This window comes from Podarcis vaucheri (genome assembly GCF_965113315.1).
Source record: "Podarcis vaucheri genome assembly, chromosome: 15".
In the NCBI taxonomy this organism is placed as follows: domain Eukaryota; kingdom Metazoa; phylum Chordata; class Lepidosauria; order Squamata; family Lacertidae; genus Podarcis; species Podarcis vaucheri.
Window position 1 is genome coordinate 1,567,452 of NC_138753.1, and position 19,051 is coordinate 1,586,502.

Sequence of the window (19,051 nt, forward strand, 5' to 3'; positions counted from 1 at the left end):
AAAACCACCCTGCCTGCGTTCCGCTTCCCCTATCTAGCACTTCCTTCCGGTGGACAGAGGCTCAGGACCCTCAGGACCAGGGCAGGTTCAGTCCCGTCTGCAGACAAGCTGCAGGTGGGCCAGCCATGGCAGCCACGTGTCCTGGAGGAAGGGGAGGCTGCCCACTCCCAGCCAGCCCTGGGGCCTTTGCCTCCACCTCCTCCTCCCAGGGAAGGCAGCCAGCCAGGGCAGAGCATTGCTGGCTGGTCCCAGACCGGCCCATCAGCTGATCTGGCTGGCCAAGGGGGCTGCCTGCCAGGGATGAGCCTTCAGGATTTGTGTGGGGGTGAGGGTCCCGTGAGGGTCCTGCTTCTCCCCTTCTCCTTCTCCCCCTCCTTCCACCCTCCCATGGGGTGGGCATCACTGTGGCCGTGTCTCCCTTGGTTTGTGGTGAGTCCCCTCCCACCTTCCACACTGCCCTCTCCTCCAGTGTCCAAAATTCCCCAGGGGCGTTTTGCTACTGACGCAGGTCCAATTGCGGTTGTGTGGAGATTTCTGGGCGCCAGGTTGGCAGCGAAGTTTAAAAGCCTCTGCCTTAATCCATAGTTTCCCCTGTGTGAGTTTCTCCTCCTTGCATGCTGGGATTAGTGAAGTGTTGTAAGATCAAGTACAATCAGGCAGTGCAGTTGAGATCATAGGATCGTAGAATTGTAGCGCTGGGAGGGACCCTGGGGGGTCATCTAGTCCAACCCCCTGGTGAGCAGACGTTCTGTTGTGGTGACCGTGACCCAGATTCAAGGTGCCATTTGGCACTCCTCCCCCACAGAGCCACCACTTTGTCCCCCAACTGTACCTGTGGCACCTGGGGAGACCGGGGCGGGTCGGTGTCCTTCACTCAGAGGTCTCTGTGTCCGGCTTGGATGTGACCTCTTGCTTTCCCCTCCTTGGCCAGCCAGTGTTTGGAGGAAGACCTCTGGGCTCCCTTTGCTGGTGGTGCTGAGGGGGCCAGTGGGGTGGGGCTGGCTAGTGCCAGGAGCCCCTGCAGGCATGGGGAGGAGAGAGAGAGATGCTCAGCTGTCTCTGAGGCATCCGCCTTTCTCTCCCCACTCTGCCCCCCAAACTCCAGGTCTTCCCCCCTTGGAAGAGCCCCTCCCAGTAGCCAACCCCCAAAGGCTCCCTGTGGGGCCTGAGCAGGGAGAGTGGCAGAGAGAGGTGAAGAGGGTGCTTGAGGAGCGCAGGTGCGCCTCCTTTCTCCCTCTCCCCTCCTGGGGATTTGCTAGGGGAGGAAATGTTCCTGTTGGCATGGAAAGTTTCCTCCATTGGGGGGGCCCTCTGCGCAGTGCTGGGGAGAGGCCGGCAGGCTCACTCCGCTCCACTCCCAGCAAGTGAAGGACGTGGGGACGCTGTGTTCCCTCTCACGCCAGCCATGAACGTCGAGGGCTTGTTGGCCCAGATCCAGCAGAAGAGGTCTCTCATCCCCATGGGCTTCCACCTGGCCAACCATCTGGTGAGTGCCCATGGCGTGCGCAGGGTGTTGCTGGCCGAGGGCAGGACCTGGAGGCCTGGACGGGATGCCAGTGGAGTGTGTGTGTGTTGGGGTTGGGAAAAGCCGCTGTCTTCTGCCTCGCAGCCTTCCTGGGAAGGATCCTGATTTGCATTGCCGTTTGTGGCTTCTGAGACCTGGACTCCTTTACTCTAGGAGATGTTAAAACTTTGGTAGTGAACCAGCTGAGGGGCGTTGGCTGGGCTGGAGTGAGGAGTGTGGACTTCTGCCGGTGGGTCGGGGACTTCCGTCGCCTCCTTGTTGTGGACATGCCTCTCCCTGAGCCCTGCCAGCCTCGCTCTGGCGTCCATCCTTTGGCCCTTCCTTGACAGCCAGGCCAGGCATAGCCAGGCTTCCCTCCCTGTCCTCCTCTGGCCGCCTGGCTCAACCTCCCCTCTTGTTGCTCCTTGCAGCCTGTCGGCAGTGACGGGATCCGGCTCGCAGCCATGGAGAGTGCCCTGACAGCTCGCGACCGCGTGGGAGTCCAGGACTTTGTCCTGCTGGAGAACTTCACCAGCGAAGCGGCTTTCATCGAGAATCTGCGCAAGCGGTTCAAGGAGAACCTCATCTATGTGAGTGGAGCGGGTGGGGCAGCCCCCTTCATCCAGCAGCTACCTCTTTCCCTGTGGGGCTCTACCGGACGGGAGCCGTGGCCCCGCAGAGCCCCTCTGTCTGGGTGCTGGGCGGTCCCACTGCAGGTTCTGGAGCAGAGGGTCCAGGAGGGCAGGCTGGGGTGGGGCCTGAGGTGCAGCTGCTCTCAGCCCTGCAGGCAAACATTGAGGGAGGCAAACCATTCTGCCCCCACCCCCAGTTTCTCATGCCATCCAGTAATAACCCCCTGAGAAAGCCTCAAAGTTGTTTGAGGGATGCAGGAAACATTTCTTGGAGGAAGATTTCAAGGCAAAGAAGAAGAGCGTCACTATGAGGGATTGCCAGGCGTCCCAGAGGCTGCTCTCTCCTTCTCCCTGTTCCTCCTGACCTCCCCTCCCTCCCTTGCTCTGCAGACGTACATCGGCTCTGTCCTGGTCTCCGTCAATCCCTACAAGGACCTGGAGATCTACTCCAAGCAGCACATGGAGCGCTACCGGGGCGTCAGCTTCTACGAGGTCTCTCCTCACCTGTGGGTAACGCCAGGGGTCAAGCCAGCCCCCCTCCCCCCCTGCTTGTCCTGGGCCTCTGGAGCCGCAGGCCGCCAGCCACACCCAAAGCATAGGAAAATCTGTGTGTGTGTGTGTGGACGAGAGGGCAAGGGTGGGATTTTTCCTGCTCCCTCTGCCCAACATTTCCCACGTTGCTAAGAGACCAGGAACCCGCCAGAGTATCTTTGTTTGCATAGCTGGGTGAACACTCCTCATTTAGAGAACGGAGCGCTGATTCTGAGCTCAATTTTGGAGGGTTCGTAAGACAAAAGAGCCCTGCGTGCGTGAAACACCCGGCCGCACTGCTTGCAGGGTGTGTGTGTACAAAATCTAGGGAGTGCCTTTGCTTTGGGAGATGGGAGGGAGGAAGATAGGGGAGGAGGGGATATCCCAAGTCACATTCTGCCCCCCTACCCACGTTCCCTGGGATTTGGCCCAGCCGAAATGCTGGGGGGGGGGGCGCTGTCTTTTAGAGGGACAGGCTGCCTCTCAACTTCCCACTTGTTGGATCTGCAAGGCTCTTGATCACAAGCTTCAGCCTCCTTGAGATGAGCGAAAGCAAAGAAGGGAGGGACTGGGAAAGAATACTCAATTCGGGATTTATTCTCTCCCAAACCCGATTGCATTTTATTTATTTATTAAAATAGTTTGCTCTCCGTATACCACCCAAAACCATGTTGGGATTTCAGGGCAGCATACAGCGAAAAGGTACAAATTCTCAATTATGACCCAGCAGACAAAATCCTTGAAACGTCGATGAGGATTTGTAGCAGTGGAAAGTGCCTCCCTGAGTGCCAAAACATTTGCCACGTGGGCCCTGGGCAAGGCTCTTTGGGGGTGTCCTTCCCCAGCTGGGGCACCACAGCCAAACAGCCCCTCGCGGCTGCGTCATGGGAATCAGATGCTGCCACAGCCTTTCCCTGGCCAGATGGGATCCGACCCTGTAGTTGTCAATATCAGTCTCAGTCCCTGTTTTAACCAGCTTTTACACACGTTTTACATTTTGCTTTAATGGCAATGCGTACTGGGTTTACGGTAGACGTTTTGGAAATAAAGGAGGAAGGTGCCTGGAGAAAGGGCCTCAGCAGAAGCTCTTTAAGGCACAGGCAGGTGAAGAGAGAAGAAGTAGAAGCAAAACTCTGGCACAGATGCCCCCTTGGCAGGCCTCCTTCCCCCACCCCCTGCAGGCCCCGGGAGCGCCGGATGGTGGCGCTGACCAGGTGGTGACCACCGTGGCCCTTTGCTTCCCTCCTCCTCCTCAGCTACGCCATTGCAGACAATGCCTACCGCTCTCTGCGCACGGAGAGGAAGGACCAGTGCATCCTCATCTCGGGGGAAAGCGGGGCTGGCAAGACGGAAGCCACCAAGAAGGTGCTGCAGTACTATGCCATCACCTGCCCAGCCAGCGAGCAGGTGGAGACCATCAAGGACCGGCTCCTGCAGTCCAACCCAGTCCTGGAGGTAAGAGCACGAGGCCCAGTTCAGAAGGTGCCGGGGCTGCGGCTGCCTCTTCTCCTCTGTGGCTTTTGGGCCTGCAAGAGAGCTGGACACAACACAGCACAGCTGCTCCTCCCCGGTAGACCTGCCCCATCTTTGTGGCGTGGTTTGCTCTGCTGGGTGCCAACAACCAGGGGAGCCCATATGCCAGCCCCTGGCCCAGGATGCCTGTGCTGAGGCAGGAGAGGCCCTGCAGTGGTCAGCACTTGGGTCCGAGTCGAGGCCAGCTGGGGGCCAGGCTAGAAAGTCAAGCCAGGCAAGGCCTGCAGTCTGAGGGGCTGTGCCTGAGCCAGAGTCCTCTCCCCACACCTGGAGATCAGTTGTCCTCTTCTTCCTCTACAGGCGTTTGGAAATGCCAAGACACTTCGCAACGACAACTCCAGCCGCTTTGGGAAATACATGGATGTCCAGTTCGATTATAAGGTGAGTCTGTAGGAGGGCAAACCGAGTTAGCCTCCTGGTCCGTCCTGCTCTCCCCGCCTTGCCTGGTCATGTCGGGGGCTGAAACTGGACCCTTCTGCATTGCAATGCGCACACTGGGCCACTGAAAACCCCCACCTTCTGAGCTGTGGAGGAGCAGGGGGAGCCCCTCTCTCTGTCCTCATGTGCAGCCAGGTTTCCCCCAGCCCCCAAAGCTTTTCATCATGCCCCCTGTGGAAAATACACCTGAGCTTCTCTGAGCCACGTCCTTCTGAGCATCTCTCTTTGGAGAGGAAAGACCGGCCTGTCCCGGAAGGGGTGGGCTCCAGTTTCTGAGATGAGGAGGAGGACAGAGTTCCAGCGGCAGGGAGCTCCAAGGCGGCTCTGCATGCAGGGCTGACCCCTGGTGGACGGTCTGTAGGCGCTTGGTGGGGAAACCCTGAGAGCTCTGGCAGCAGCCTTCTTGCTTGGCTCCGGGCTCCCTCTGCCCCTCTGCTCCCTCTCTGCCCTCGCCAGCCACACCTGCTGCCTTCTTTGCCTTAGGGGGCTCCCATTGGGGGCCACATCCTGAACTACCTCCTTGAGAAGTCACGGGTGGTGCACCAGAACCACGGCGAGAGGAACTTCCACATCTTCTACCAGCTGCTGGAAGGGGGCGAGGAGGACCTGCTGCGGAGGCTGGGCCTGGAGAAGAGCCCCCACCAGTACCAGTACCTGGTGAAGGTAAAGCGCTGCACACCCCCACACCCCCAGCAGAAGCTTTTCTGGGGCCTGCAGTGGGTAGCTGAGGACCGCCTGCCTGCCTGCCTGCCTGCTGCCTGTCCATTTTGGGGGCAGCCACTGCATCCCCCCTCTCCGCTGCTGAGGGTCTCCTCCCCACATTCCCCATCTCTCTTGCCAGGGTCAGTGTGCAAAGGTCAGCTCCATCAACGACAAGAGCGACTGGAAGGGCGTGCGCAGGGCCCTGTCCGTCATTAACTTCGGCGACAACGAAGTGGAGGTAAGAGGCCCCTTTTGCTCCTGCGGCGGCTGCTGCTGCCTCCCCGTGTTTGGGAGGGAGGGGGCTGCTCCTGCGTCCCCTTCTGTGGTGCTCTTCTGCCAGTGACCCTCCCTGGCCCTCCCCTCTTCCCTTCCCAGGACCTCCTGAGCATTGTGGCCAGCGTCTTGCACTTGGGCAACGTGCAGTTTGCTGCCGACGAAGAGGGCAGCGCACAAGTGACCACAGAGAACCAGATCAAGTACCTGGCCCGGGTGAGTAGCAGAGCTGGCTGGCAGGGAGGGGGCAGTGGGAGCGGGGCATGGAGAGGAGCGAAAGGCTCCCAGGTACCTTTGGAAATGGGCCTGAGCTGCATCACTTGGAGGCTGTTTTTTAGGGGGGACGTGCGTGTGTGTCATAAAGGCTAGAGAAAGGCTTATATTCTAGAAGGGATCAAAGAAAGGAATGAATCTGAGAGATGGCCAAGTAACATTGGGGGAATCAACGTCCAGTGAATACGAAGGCAGGCCACAGTTTTATTCCTGCAGCTCTTGGAGTCAGAAGACGGAATGCCAGAGGAAATGACTTTGGAGTACTTGAAAAGTGTGAATAAGGCCTTCAGTATGTTTTGGGGGTGAGGATTAGTCACAGCTGCTGGAAGAGAGGAGGCCAAACCACCCCCCAGACTTCCACTCTCCTCTAAAGTGAGGAGAAATAATGACACCCTATTTCTGATGATAAGCAGGGCTGGGGCAGGTGGCACCTTCTCTCTCTCCTGGCTGCACTGCACCCATCACTCCTCCCCCAGTTTGGGTCTCTGCCTTCCTGCTCCTCTCAGGGCTGAGAAGGACCCTTTTCTTCAGCCGTGGGCAGAGGCTGCTCTGGCTGTGGCTCTTCAGCCGTGGCTCTCCTTTTTCTGCCTTGCAGCTCCTGGGGGTTGAAGGGTCTTTGCTTCGAGAGGCTCTGACCCACAAGAAGATCATCGCCAAGGGGGAAGAGGTAAGAAGGTTGGCCAGCTGACTGCCGCGGGGGGGGGGGAGGCGGCCTGGCCAACCCTGGGGCGTTTCCTGGTGATGGTCACTGTGGCCATCTCCAAGGGAGGTGGTTCGGGTACCTGGTGGCCCTCCCTCCGGAGTCCGCTGGCCGGAGAGAGGCTGACGGCAGCTCCTTCCTTGCAGCTGGTCAGCCCCCTCAACCTGGAGCAGGCGGCTTACGCACGGGACGCCCTCGCCAAGGCCATCTACGGGCGCACCTTCTCGTGGCTCGTGGGCAAGATCAACAAGTCCCTCGCCTACAAGGTCAGCAGGCTCTTCTCCCCATGACGGCCGCTGGGTCCTGAGCGGCACCCTCCGCGGAGGAGGCCTTGCTTCGGAAAAGGGGCCCACAAGGAGCAGGCCTCCTTCTGCAAGGGTGGCTTTGCTGGGACAGGAGCAAAGTCCCCGTTTTCTAGGCAGGCAGGGCAGGGGGGCCAGGGGAGGGTGCTGTTCCCAGGGGGCCTCTCACTCCCCTGTGCCTTTTGGCAGGAGACGGAGCGCCTGGGCTGGAGAAGCAGCGCCTCCGTCCTGGGGCTGCTCGACATCTACGGCTTCGAGGTTTTCCAGCACAACAGGTGGGTTTTCCTGGCTCCTGCCCAGGTGGAGGAAGAGGAGGGGCTGCCTGGCACAGGGCTGGCCTCAGGCTGCTCTCCTCCAGGGTTTGTCTCTGACCTTGTGCTGTGCCACTGAGTCTCCGGTTGCTGCAGGCCAGCCGGGCTGTGAGAAGAACCAGCCCCAGCAGGGAGGTGGGTCTCGCTCTGCCACCCATGACTGTGGCAGGGGGGACTGTGACCCCCCCTTCAGTGAAAGTGGTTGCTTGGAGGGGGAGGGGGGTCAGAGTCTCTGCTGGGGCCAAGAGCTCTTTTCTGCCTCCCCTCCTTTGCAGCTTTGAGCAGTTCTGCATAAATTACTGCAACGAGAAGTTGCAGCAGCTCTTCATCGAGCTCACGCTGAAGTCGGAGCAGGAGGAATACGAGGCTGAGGGAATTGCGGTAAGAGCAGGGAGTGGTGATGGGGGGGGGCTCCTCTGCTCTCCCAGCGAGGGAGGGGCTGCCATTTACACCTGAGGAGGCTGAAAATAAAGTCAGCCCTTTGGCCAGCCAGCCTCTGCTGAGCCCTTGCCCTTTGGATTACTGGCCACGTTTCTGTTGAATGAGAGGTGCCTAAGAACATGGCAGCCGTCACTTCTCCTTTGAAGGGCAAGGAATTGAGGCCTTAATGCCTGACTCTTGGCAGGGAGGGGCTTCCCCTTGGGCCCCCTAAGGCCAAAGGGGGAGCCCAGCGGGCTGGTGCCTCCAGCTGCTCCCCATTCGCCTCTCCTCCCGAGCAGGGCCTATTTCACTCAGACTCTCTCGCTTCCTTTTTGCAGTGGGAACCTGTCCAGTACTTCAACAACAAGATCATCTGTGACTTGGTGGAAGAGAAATTCAAAGGCATCATTTCAGTCTTGGTAAGGACGTTTTGAAGAAAAGGGTGTGAGAAGATTCTGGGCAGAGGGCCTTCTCGGTAGTGGCTCCCTCCCTGTGGAACACCCCCCCCCCTTCAGATGTTAAGGAAATAAACAACTATCTGACTTTTAGAAGACATCTGAGGGTAGCTTTGCACAGGGAAGTTTTTAACATTTGATGTTTTAGTATGTTTTTAGATATGCTGTGAGCCGCCCAGGGTGGCTGGGGAAACCTAGCCAGATGGTTGCGGTATAAATAAAAGTATTATTATTATTATTATTATTATTATTATTATTATTATTGCTGTTGTTGGGGGGTGGAATAGCATTTCTGTCCCGTCATTCCCCAAAGGTCCCAGGGCTGCAAAAAGGCAAGATTTTAATCGGTGGAAACAATTTACGGTCAAAGGAATAGGGAAGGTTCTGAAAACATAAATTGTCTGTCTGCAGCTTCACAAGAGAGGCACCTCTGTTGGGAGGGAGCCCCACAGCCCAGGAAATGCCATCCTGGGCCCCCACTCCCACTGCTCTGCTCCCTCCTTTGGGCCCATTAGCCATTCTGGTCAGGGGGCAGTCTCCTGGGGACACCTGCAAGGCCCCCCCCCCCCGATCCTATGGAGGCTTCCATCTGCTCCGAAAGGCTCCAGTGATGGTCTTGTGGGGAGGAGGAGGGTGGTGTTGCCTGCTAGACCCCCAAGTCTTTCCATTTCCGCCCTGCAGGATGAGGAGTGCCTGCGGCCTGGAGACGCCACCGACACGACCTTCCTGGTGAAACTGGAGGAGACAATAAAGAACCACCCCCACTTCCTCACGTGAGTCACCTTGGGGGCCGGAGGAGCCCCTCCCTCTTCAGCCCAGGACTGGAGGCTCCACTTTGGTTTCAGCAGCTTCTTTGAGAACAGAAGCAGCCAATCTGCTCCTGCTACAGGGACCCAATCCCCTCCAGCTCAACCTTGTCCTCTGGGACCCTGAGCCACTGATTCTGGCTCCCTCCCTCCCATCTTCTGCCCATTCTGGATTATTGTAACTCGCTCTATGTGGGGCTACTCTTGAGACTGACCCAGAAACTCCAGCAGAATGCCGAGGCGAAACTCCTTACGGGGTCCTTACTGCAAGATTACATTCACCCGGTGCTCTACCAGCTGCACTGGCTCCCGGTGGAGTACAGGATCAGGTTTAAGCTGCTGGTTTTAACCTTTAAAGCCCTATACAGCCTAGGACCTCATACCTGTGGGACTGCCTCTCCTGGTATGTCCCACAGAGGAACTTAAGGTCTTCAGACAAAAACATCTTGAAGGTCCCAGGCCACAGAGAGGTTAGGCTGGCCTCAACTAGAGCCAGGGCTTTTTCAGCTGTGGCTCCGATCTGGTGGAACGCTCTGTCACAAGAGACTAGGGCCTTGCGGGACTTGACATCTTTCCGCAGGGCCTGCAAGACAGAGCTGCTCCACCAGGCATTTGGTCAGGGCACAGCCTGACTCCCTCCTTTGGCAATCTTCACAGAACTCTAGCCCAATGGTTGCCATCAATTTGATTTGAATTAATTTTATAATGAATGATTTTAGAATGTTGTACTATTTTATTGTTGTTAGCCGCCCTGAGCCCGGCTTCGGCTGGGGAGGGCGGGATATAAATAAATTATTATTATTATTATTATTATTATTATTATTATTATTATTATTATTTATGGGGTTTCCCTCTCCACAGACACAAGCTGGCAGATGCCAAGACCCGGAAGTCCTTGGGCCGAGAGGAGTTCCGCCTGCAGCACTACGCAGGGGACGTCACCTACAACGTGGCAGGTAGATGGGGGTCGTCTCCAGGCAGCAGTGCTGGGCAGCGAGGGGCGTCTGTGCCTGTGCCCCCCTTCCCATACAGACACTGTTTCAGGAGCAAACCCTCCCTCCAGCTCCTCCTGGCAGGGTCTTTTATGCCTCTGGTTTTGTGCTTCCTTCCCCAGGTTTCCTGGACAAGAACAATGACCTCCTCTTCAGGAACCTCAAAGAGGTGAGTCCCGGCTGGAAGTGGGCCTGTGCCCTGGGCAGGAAGGTGCCTGTCCGTGCCAAGGGCTCCTGGGGCTAAGCCAGGCCCACTTTGCCCCAGCGTGACTCCCTCTCGCTGCCCCCACAGGCCATGTGCAACTCAGAGAACCCCATTGTCAACCAGTGCTTTGACCGGGCGGAGCTGACGGACAAGAAGAGGCCAGAGACAGTAAGAGCCGAAAGAGAGTGGGAGGGTGGTGGGTGGTGGCCCTGCTGCAAGGCCAGGTGGCCGCGATCCTTCCCTCTGCTCCATTCCTCTCTTCTCCTCCATTGCAGGCAGTGACGCAGTTCAAGAACAGCCTCGCAAAGCTCATGGAAATCCTGATGTCCAAGGACCCCTCCTACATCCGCTGCATCAAGCCCAACGACGCCAAGCAGGCGGGTGGGTCTCAGCCTCTGTCCCTGCTTCCTTCCCAGAGGGCGGGGAGTGCTGGTGTGGGGGTCTGGGGGCATTCTGAGCCTTGGCTGGATTCCCCCCTTTCCAGGTTTCTCATCTCTGACTTTTCTCAAAAACTCCCAACTTACAAGCTCTGGCTGCCGCCTAGGCCTCCTCTGATGCTGCCTGGCTTGCACTGCCCCGTTCTTGAAGGGGGGGGGGCACTGTCTACTGTGGAAGAATAGCTCCATAGACAGCAATAGGGCAACCCAGGCGCTGGGCAGGGCATTGGCCCGGCTGCCCTTTTTTATGGGTTACTCTCCTTCATTCTGGGGACGCAGGTGGCACTGTGGGTTAAACCACAGAGCCTAGGACTTGCCAATCAGAAGGTCGGTGGTTTGAATCCCCGCGACGGGGTGAGCTCCCATTGCTCGGTCCCTGCTCCTGCCAACCTAGCAGTTCGAAAGCTTGTCAAAGTTCAAATAGATAAATAGGTACCGCTCCGGCGGGAAGGTAAATGGTGTTTCCGTGCGCTGCTCTGGTTCGCCAGAAGCGGCTTCGTCCTGCTGGCCACATGACCCAGAAGCTGTACGCCGGCTCCCTCGGCCAGTAAAGCGAGATGAGCGCCACAACCCCAGAGTCGGCCACGACTGGACCTAACGGTCACGGGTCCCTTTACCTTTACTCCTTCATTCTGATCATTTTCTAGGCCGTTTTGATGAAGTTTTGATCCGGCATCAGGTGAAGTACTTGGGCTTGATGGAGAACCTGAGAGTGCGTCGGGCTGGCTTTGCTTATCGGCGAAAATACGAAGTCTTCCTCCAGAGGTAGGTGTGCGTGCAAACCCTGTGCAGGAACATTGCAGCACAGGAATGGATTCGGAGGGAGCAGGTGGCTCCTGGGGGCGAAATGAAGGGTGGTCGCTCTGCCTGGGAGGGGGGTTGTGGCTGCTTGCTGTGCTGTGGCAGCTCCAGCCCCCTCAGAGGAGAAGGACAGCAGGATCCTCATACAGCTTCTGGGGGCTTTGGGGCTCTGCCTGGCGCCCCCTTGGTCATGTGACCAGGCTGCCATCCCTTCCCTGGCCAGGTACAAGTCTCTGTGTCCCGACACGTGGCCCACCTGGGACGGGAGGCCCCACGACGGCGTGGCTGTGCTTGTGAAACACCTTGGCTACAAGCAGGAGGAGTTCAAGATGGGCAGGTAGGCGGCTGAGTCTTGGGGTGCTGCCCCAGGTGGGGGTGGGGGGGATCAACGCTCTCTCTCTCTTACGGATAATTTCCTTTCCAGGACAAAAATATTTATTCGTTTCCCCAAGACTCTCTTTGCGACAGAAGACAGCCTGGAGATCCGGAAGCAGAGTCTGGGTGAGTTTGCCCATCGGGGAGTCTGGGGGCAGGGAATGCCTGGGGCCCTCTGGGGGTCAAGGAAGGTGGGCGCTGGGCCCCAGCAACCTTTGAGGCATCTCTGTGCTCAATGTGCCTCTTCCCTCCCTGGCTTCAGCCACAAAGCTCCAGGCAGGCTGGAGAGGCTACTACCGGCGGAAGAAGTTTCAGCAGATGAAGCTGTCAGGTAAGAAGCGGCGATGACTCTTGGCTTCTCCTCTAGGGACAGACCCTCCCTTCCTGTCCATCACAGGAGCAGTCATGCTCAAGGTGGCCCCAGTTAAGCTGGCGCTCCAAGCAGCCCCTGAGGCCAGCAGGGGGATGGGCAGGGCAAGGGACTCCCTCGCAGGGGGGTTTCTGGGCCCTGTGCTCTGCTTGCTCCAGCAGCCATTTGCAGGTGGGGCAGGCCGTGGGGGCTGCTTCTGCGCCTTTCCTCAGGGCAGCTCCTGCCACGAGAGGCAGGCAGGCAGCTGCCAGGGAGGGACAGGGTGGCACACCCATTGCTTTGCCGCCCATGGCTGGCCTGTGTTGAAGAGTCCGTGCCCAGCCCCATTGGCTTCTGCATCTGGAACGGCCGGGGAGCGGGGATTCATCTCATTCACCTCAGGAAGCCCTAATGCCTTGGAGCAGACCTCCCTTGTGGATCCAGCAAAGGCTGGCCAGCAACATTTCAGGAGGGAAGATTGGGAATTGCAAAATGCCCAGAGAGAGAGAGAGAGAGAGAGAGAGAGAGAGAGAGAGAGTTGGGTATCCTCCTGCATCTCTGGCAAGGACCCCCCTGGCCACCTCCTGCGGCCAGCCTCTTCTCCCACTGAAGAGCCCTTGCTCTTAGGGAGTTTGTCTGCCCTCCCTTTGGCCAGAACCAGCAAACCCTTGCAGGTGGTGCCCTCTGGAGCAGTGGAGAAGGAGGGGCCGCCTCTGTGCCAGGCTCCCAGGCCGCCCTTCCCCAGGCTCCTTCCACCATTCCTGCCCCCTCACCAGCACTGCCCTGTGCCCCTGACCCCCGTCTCCCCCTCTTTGCTCCCTCCAGCCATCACTATCCAGTCCTGGTGGCGAGGGACACTGGGGCGGCGCAAGGCAGCCAAGAAGAAGCGGGCCGTGGAGACCGTCCGGCGGTGCGTCTGGGCTCCCTTTATCCCTTCCCTGGGGCGGGGGAGGCGGGCGCACCCTGCCCCTTGCAGGGCTTGTGAGGGGAGGTGGGGGCTGTGGGGGGGGTTAGTGCCACTCTGCTCTCCTAAAAAGCCTTTCCCTGGATCTCCCTGCAGGTTCATCAAGGGGTTTATTTACCGGAATTACGCTCGCTGCCCCGAGAACGAATACTTCCTTGACTACATCCGCTATTCCTTCCTGATGAACTTGAAGCGGAACCTGCCCCGGAACGTTCTGGACAAGTCCTGGCCGGTGCCTCCGCCCTCCCTGAGAGAGGTAGCTCCAGGGGCAGCGCAGTGGGGTGGGGTGGGGTGGGGGAGCGCCCTGCCTCGCCCAAGGAGCTGCTCCTCCTGCTGCTGTCCCGGGCCTGGAATCCAAGCAGGGGCCTGCATGTCCCACGCTTTTGTCCATCAGCAGTTGTGGGTGACAGCAAAAGAGTGTCTAGGCCACTGTCTCCTGGCTGAATGAGATGCTCTGCTTTCAAATGAACGAACCTGGATCATTGTGATAGTGCTCCCCCCCTCCTTGCAGTCCGTAGAGATTTTCAAATATTAAGCAGTTTATAAATGTTGTGTTGTTGTTGTTAATGTTCCAAAGGGAGTCAGCAAAACAGACTCTGCAACCCAGTCTGGGAATTGTGGGACATTTGGCAGGGAGAGGAGAGGGAAGATTCTTGATGCCTTTGACCTGGTGCCAGACACCGCCCCTCCCTCCTCTCCCACCCTCCCTCAGATGTGATGTAGAAGGAGCTGGAGGCCCCACAAGTGCCAGGCCCATCTTCTCAAGAGGTGGAGGCCTGCTTTCATTCCCAAAGTGTTATTCAGGCAGGCAAAAGCATGAAGTGGGGAGAAAGCCCCTCTCTGACCTCAAAATATCTAGCTCAGGAGGAGGAAGAGATGGTCCTCTCGGCAGGGAGCTTTTGTCTAAGGAAGCCTTTAAGTTTGAAGTTGTGCCATTGCCACCACCTCCTATTCAGGCCGCAAGGCTGCCCTGAACCCTGTGCAAATGTCCAGAGGGGGCCCTCCCAGCTTGGGGCCAGTGAAATCTGTGAGCTGGTGTCTGCGTAGGTCCTGAGAGCTTAAAAGCTGCCCAAATGCTCCTCCTTCCTCGTATGGTGTGCCCAGGGGTGGCGGGGGGGGTGTCTTTGCCCTCCTGCTGCCCCTTGTGGTCTCCCTTTCCATCTGGCAGCTGCATTTGCTCCTTGTCCTTCAGGCATCTCAGCTGCTGAGAGACCTCTGCATGCAGAACATGGTGTGGAGCTACTGCAAGAGAATCAGCCCCGAGTGGAAGCTGCAGGTGGGTAGCGCTGGGGCTGCCTCCTTCCCTGCCTGTCCCACCCCAAGGAGAAGGGCTCTCTGTGAGCAGCTTCCCAGTGGCTCCTCCTTTCCCTGGGGAGCGCTGTGACTCCGCCTGTCTCTCCCGCAGCTGGAGCAGAAAGTGGTGGCCAGCGAGATCTTCAAGGGGAAAAAGGACAACTATCCTCAGAGCGTCCCTCGCCTCTTCCTTAACACCCGCCTTGGTGAGTGGAGCTGGCCAGGGGTGGGGCTGCCGTCTCCAGCTAGCTGCTTCCAACTGTCCCCCTTCTTTCCTTTTTGCGGCAGGTAGCGAAGAGATTAATGCCAAAATCCTTCAAGTGCTGGGAAATGAGACGCTCAAGGTAAGTGAGCCACGGAGGCTCTTTGGCCCCGGCTCAGGGGCTCTGAAGGAAGGGCGCAAGGAGGCCGAGCCGGCCCAGAAGGGCTGGCCGGGATGGAAGTTGCTGCTCTTCCCTGCTGCCCCCCGTAGCCTCTTGTCTGGAGGCTGCTTCAGGCACTGTGGAAATTTGCTGTTGGGATTCTCGCTGCTCCTTTCAGTATGCCGTTCCCGTGACCAAGTACGACCGCAAAGGCTACAAGGCCAGAGCCCGGCAGCTGCTGCTCACCCAGAATGCAATTCTGCTGGTTGAAGAGGCCAAGGTCAAGCAGCGGATTGACTACGGCAACCTGTCAGGTGCGGAGATGGCGACCAACAAGCGCTTGGCTGGCCTGGAGGCTGGGGGGGGGAGAAGCTGCTTTTGGAGCAAGCGTTGCCTGGTCCCCGTTGTTGGGAGCTGTTGTTTGTGACACAGTGTGGTGTAGTGGTTAAGAGCGGTGGACTCATAATCTGGGGAACCGGGTTCGCTTCCGCACTCCTCCACATGCAGTTGTGGGTGACCTTGGGCCAGTCACACTTCTTTGAAGTCTCTCAGCCCCACTCACCTCACAGAGTGTTTGTTGTGGGGGAGGAAGGGAAAGGAGAGTGTTAGCTGCTTTGAGACTCCTTAAAGGGAGTGAAAGGCGGGATATCAAATCCTGCGGCCAACTCAGAGAAATTTGTTGTCCTCTGAGATTTTAGATGCACTTTCCAGAACGTGGCTGGCTGCTGGCATTGTGGGGCCTGTTTGTGGGCCTCTCTTCCCTGCCCAGGTCCCTGACGGAGCTTCCTAGCTTGGAGCTCTGTAAGTGGCAAGGGGGGGCTGTTCTGCCCAGAGGGCTGGAGCTGCCAGTGTTGCCACAGAAGAGAAAGGTGGCCGTGCCTGGAGTGAGCCCACTTTGCCAAGCAAAATGGCCCTTTCTTGTCTCAACAGGAATGTCCGTCAGCAGCTTGAGTGACAGCCTCTTCGTTCTCCACGTGGTCCGGGAGGATAACAAGCAGAAGGTAGCTTCTCTGCTCTTTTAGCTGTGGGCTTGGGAGGGGAGGAAATTTGGGCGAGGGACCAGGCACATGCTGGATTTGGGGTTTGGTGGCTCAGTCCAGTGATGAGCAGCCAGATTCCCAACAGATTTGTACCTTGTGGGAATTCGAAAATCTCTCTGAAAGACATTTGGTTTGTTTTCCAGGGAGACGTGGTGCTACAGAGTGATTTTGTGATTGAGACTCTGACCAAAATTGCAATCTGTGCCAACAAAGTAAACAGTGTGAATATCAACCAGGGCAGGTGAGCTTGCTATACTTTTATTTTAAAATGTATGCCTGTCTGATGTGGGTCATATGAGCTGCCGCCCTCCTGCTTCTCTTAAGAGTAAAGGCCTCCAGGCCTGCTCCTGCTTTATCAAGGGAAGGGGCACTCTGTAGATCAAGCAGCTTTGCCAGAAGAATGTCCTGTGTATTTTGCGCTGCTGTGGAAAGCCAGTGCCACACCAGGCCACTGGGCAATGCAGACAAAAAGCCCTGATATCAAATCCCAGCTCACCAGAGGCCAGTCTCTCAGCCTCAGATTGTTCCTCTGCAGACAGCCATGGCCTGAATTAAAGGGACGTTAGGACTGCAAAAAGAATGTACGAGAAGCATGTTGAAGACTGGGTCACTGTACTTAAGAGGCAGTACTAGTGACAAGACTTGTTTGTTGGTTTTGATTTTAATCCTGCCTTTTATTGTCAAATTATTATACCAATTTCCATCTATTAATCCCACCCCTGGGTATGTGGTGACATGGATTTGACGTGGCTCAGCTAGGTCCCAAGTTCCGCTTTTGTGCTTTGAGCCAAGATGCCCCAGTAGAAGCTGCCCCCCAACTCTTCTCCTTCCCTTTCTCTACAGCATAAAGTTCACTGTGGGGCAAGGCAAAGAGGGCATCATTGATTTCACATCGGGATCCGAACTGCTGGTCGCCAAAGCCAAGAACGGCCATCTTGCGGTTGTAAGTAGCATTGGGCTGGCCAGGCTGGGAGTGGCTCCACCCTCCTGTCCACCCCCAGGGGTCACTCCATGCGGCTCCTAAGCCAGTCTCTGTGAGGTGCTTTGATGGCAGCTTCCCCCCCCCCCCTGTGACCCTGCAGGTGCCTTAGGCTTTATGCAGCTGTTCATGCTGCGCCAGAAGCCTCTCATCCCTCCTGGCAAAGCCCTGCCTCGGTTCCTGCTCAGTGCTGACCCGGCTCCTTGCCAGCTCACCTTGTTCAGTTCTGAGCAGGAATAGCTGCTTTGGGCTAGCGGTTGCTCTCCCTCCACACCTGACCTTTGTCTTCTTCTCAGGTGGCTCCTCGTCTGAATTCTCGATGACAAAAGCTGCCCTTCCGCAAGGGACCTCTTCGTCGGGCGACATTCTGTAATCCTGGCTGGACACTTTCCCTGCCAACTTTTTTGGGGGTGGGGGCTGCTTTGCAGACCTTCTTTCTAGCTACCAAAGACCTGCAGATCCAAAGAATTATCCTCTAATTATGTCCTTTGGTTTCCATCGTACCAGGCAGGAACCTTTTGTCACAGCAGTGGTGGCTGCTCTGTCCCCTGGGCATTGAACGGCTGTGTGCCACAAGAAGGCCAGACCCAGAGCAGCAGCAGCAGCAGCAGGGAGAGAACCTGTAGAGCTGCCGGCCAACTAAACGAAATGCCAAATTTTATACTAAAAATATTTTATGAAGATGTTTTCTCCTAGATTTTTTGATGCTTTGTATGAAAATGTAAAAGCCATAATACATGTGTGTAATTCTGTTAGTATGCCCTAGCTCATTGTATGGGATGTTTGCACTTTGAAAACTATTTTCTTATTTTTAAGTGGAAGAGCTGTGATAGCAATCTATAATTAATGCCCGTCTGCCTTGCCCTGACCTTCTCATTTCCTCAGTTCAGTCTTGTGGCATCTTGCATCAAAAACTTGGGCTGCTTTTGCTGCAAGAGAGGACTGGCATGCTTGCACCTCTATCCCTTTGTGCTGGGAGGGGCTTCTGGTCCTTCGTGGCTATTTGCCTGGAATATCTGTCTGCCCCAGGCCTTACTGCAGCCAGCTTAGTTGGGACAGTTGGCAATGATGGCTTCCTTCCCCCACATGCTACCTCTGGGGTTTCTCCCCCTGTAAGTTACTGCCCTCCCCGCTATGAACTTTCATCCCATCTACCCCCAGCCTTTGCAGGGTATTTTATCATGAAGTGACAAGCATGGAAACAGAACCAGAGCTTTTTAAATGCCTTTTCAAATAAAGTGCAGTTTTAAGAATGCAAAGGTGCTTAATTTAGGCTCTAGTGTTTGGCTGCTCCAGTGGGAACCCCTGGGTTTTGGAAGCAAAAGTATTGGTTTTTTACCACCATTAAGACACTAAACCAACCTTTTGGTTTTGGTAAGCTTTTTGTGAAACAGTTCCATCTGGTGTCCAAATAATGTTTTAAATCTGAATGTTCAAATTATATGAAAAGCCCTACTCATTGAGTCAGAATTCTTTTCATTTCTTAATTGCCATGTGGAGGCATGATTTGTCTTTTACAAGACCCACAAAAGTTTGAGCACTTCTTTAATCCCATAAAACAAAAAAGGAGGAGCTATGATATCTTTTGAAGGTAGTTACAAGTCATCAGTAACAGCAGCTGCAGTGCTTTCAAGGACAATTACTCAAGATAAAGGAAAAACTTCTTTAGTGTAAAAATGTGAATACGAGTCACTTTTGTGGTTGGACTGGACAAGCTTAAAGGCATTATTTGATTTTGCATTACTGATGGGCAAGATGTAGAACTTGGTGTGCTTGTATCCTTAGCATCCTGCTGCTGCTGCTGACCTTCAGAAGCCCAATTAGATTTTCTTTTCCGACGGGAAAAAATGTTGCACCAGGCCTGGAATGCTGTCCATGCTATAGTGTATATAAGATTTAATGCACTATTGCTATATAAATGCCAAATAAATTTTTACTAAAATCAGATTTTTCTTTGCATTACAAACTAGCTTTAAAGTGCACTGGGACATTGTCCATGAATGACAGGTGGCAGACTGTGGCTTTAGCTAGAGAGATCTCTTAGCCTGGGTCAGATGTAAAAGCTGCAGGAGGAGGTGTGCATTTGGCCTAGCCTAGAAATCACAGCTCAGTGGAAGCTACTCAAATCACAGCACTGCCAGTTTAAAAGGAGCTGAAATCCAGAGAAGCCACTGGTAGGCAGACTGGGCTCTTAGCCCAAGGGTGGGGGCTGGGATGGATGTGCAGATGCACGTCCAGGAGACCATTTTCCTACCCAGCCTCACCTAATAAAGGAAATGATTATTCCTCCTTCAGAGTTCGATATTTTCCTCATCATTGCAGTTTGGGGCTGGGCTGTACTTTGTCCACCTAGCCCAAGGCTGCAGCATCCGCC

At 56.1% G+C, this 19,051-nt stretch overlaps 1 protein-coding gene across 3 annotated transcripts in view; it reads left to right on the plus strand.

Moving 5' to 3' along the window:
• Positions 1-18,622, plus strand: part of MYO1C (myosin IC) — a 38,688-nt gene extending 20,066 nt beyond the window's left edge. For all 3 annotated transcript variants that reach the window (XM_082201712.1, XM_082201714.1, XM_082201713.1), the window contains exons 2-32: positions 1,936-2,094; positions 2,527-2,642; positions 3,924-4,122; positions 4,501-4,581; positions 5,122-5,301; positions 5,480-5,578; positions 5,716-5,829; positions 6,482-6,553; positions 6,733-6,852; positions 7,078-7,163; positions 7,475-7,580; positions 7,958-8,038; positions 8,756-8,847; positions 9,742-9,836; positions 9,995-10,041; positions 10,165-10,245; positions 10,353-10,458; positions 11,162-11,279; positions 11,539-11,652; positions 11,740-11,816; positions 11,953-12,021; positions 12,865-12,949; positions 13,100-13,259; positions 14,196-14,279; positions 14,409-14,502; positions 14,585-14,640; positions 14,837-14,972; positions 15,589-15,659; positions 15,842-15,939; positions 16,542-16,641; positions 16,974-18,622. In XM_082201712.1, coding sequence (XP_082057838.1) covers positions 1,936-2,094; positions 2,527-2,642; positions 3,924-4,122; positions 4,501-4,581; positions 5,122-5,301; positions 5,480-5,578; positions 5,716-5,829; positions 6,482-6,553; positions 6,733-6,852; positions 7,078-7,163; positions 7,475-7,580; positions 7,958-8,038; positions 8,756-8,847; positions 9,742-9,836; positions 9,995-10,041; positions 10,165-10,245; positions 10,353-10,458; positions 11,162-11,279; positions 11,539-11,652; positions 11,740-11,816; positions 11,953-12,021; positions 12,865-12,949; positions 13,100-13,259; positions 14,196-14,279; positions 14,409-14,502; positions 14,585-14,640; positions 14,837-14,972; positions 15,589-15,659; positions 15,842-15,939; positions 16,542-16,641; positions 16,974-17,000 — 3,123 coding nt within the window. In that variant the 3' untranslated portion in view covers positions 17,001-18,622. The remainder of the gene's footprint in view (positions 1-1,935; positions 2,095-2,526; positions 2,643-3,923; positions 4,123-4,500; positions 4,582-5,121; positions 5,302-5,479; positions 5,579-5,715; positions 5,830-6,481; positions 6,554-6,732; positions 6,853-7,077; positions 7,164-7,474; positions 7,581-7,957; positions 8,039-8,755; positions 8,848-9,741; positions 9,837-9,994; positions 10,042-10,164; positions 10,246-10,352; positions 10,459-11,161; positions 11,280-11,538; positions 11,653-11,739; positions 11,817-11,952; positions 12,022-12,864; positions 12,950-13,099; positions 13,260-14,195; positions 14,280-14,408; positions 14,503-14,584; positions 14,641-14,836; positions 14,973-15,588; positions 15,660-15,841; positions 15,940-16,541; positions 16,642-16,973) is intronic.
• The last annotated feature ends 429 nt before the right edge of the window (positions 18,623-19,051 follow it).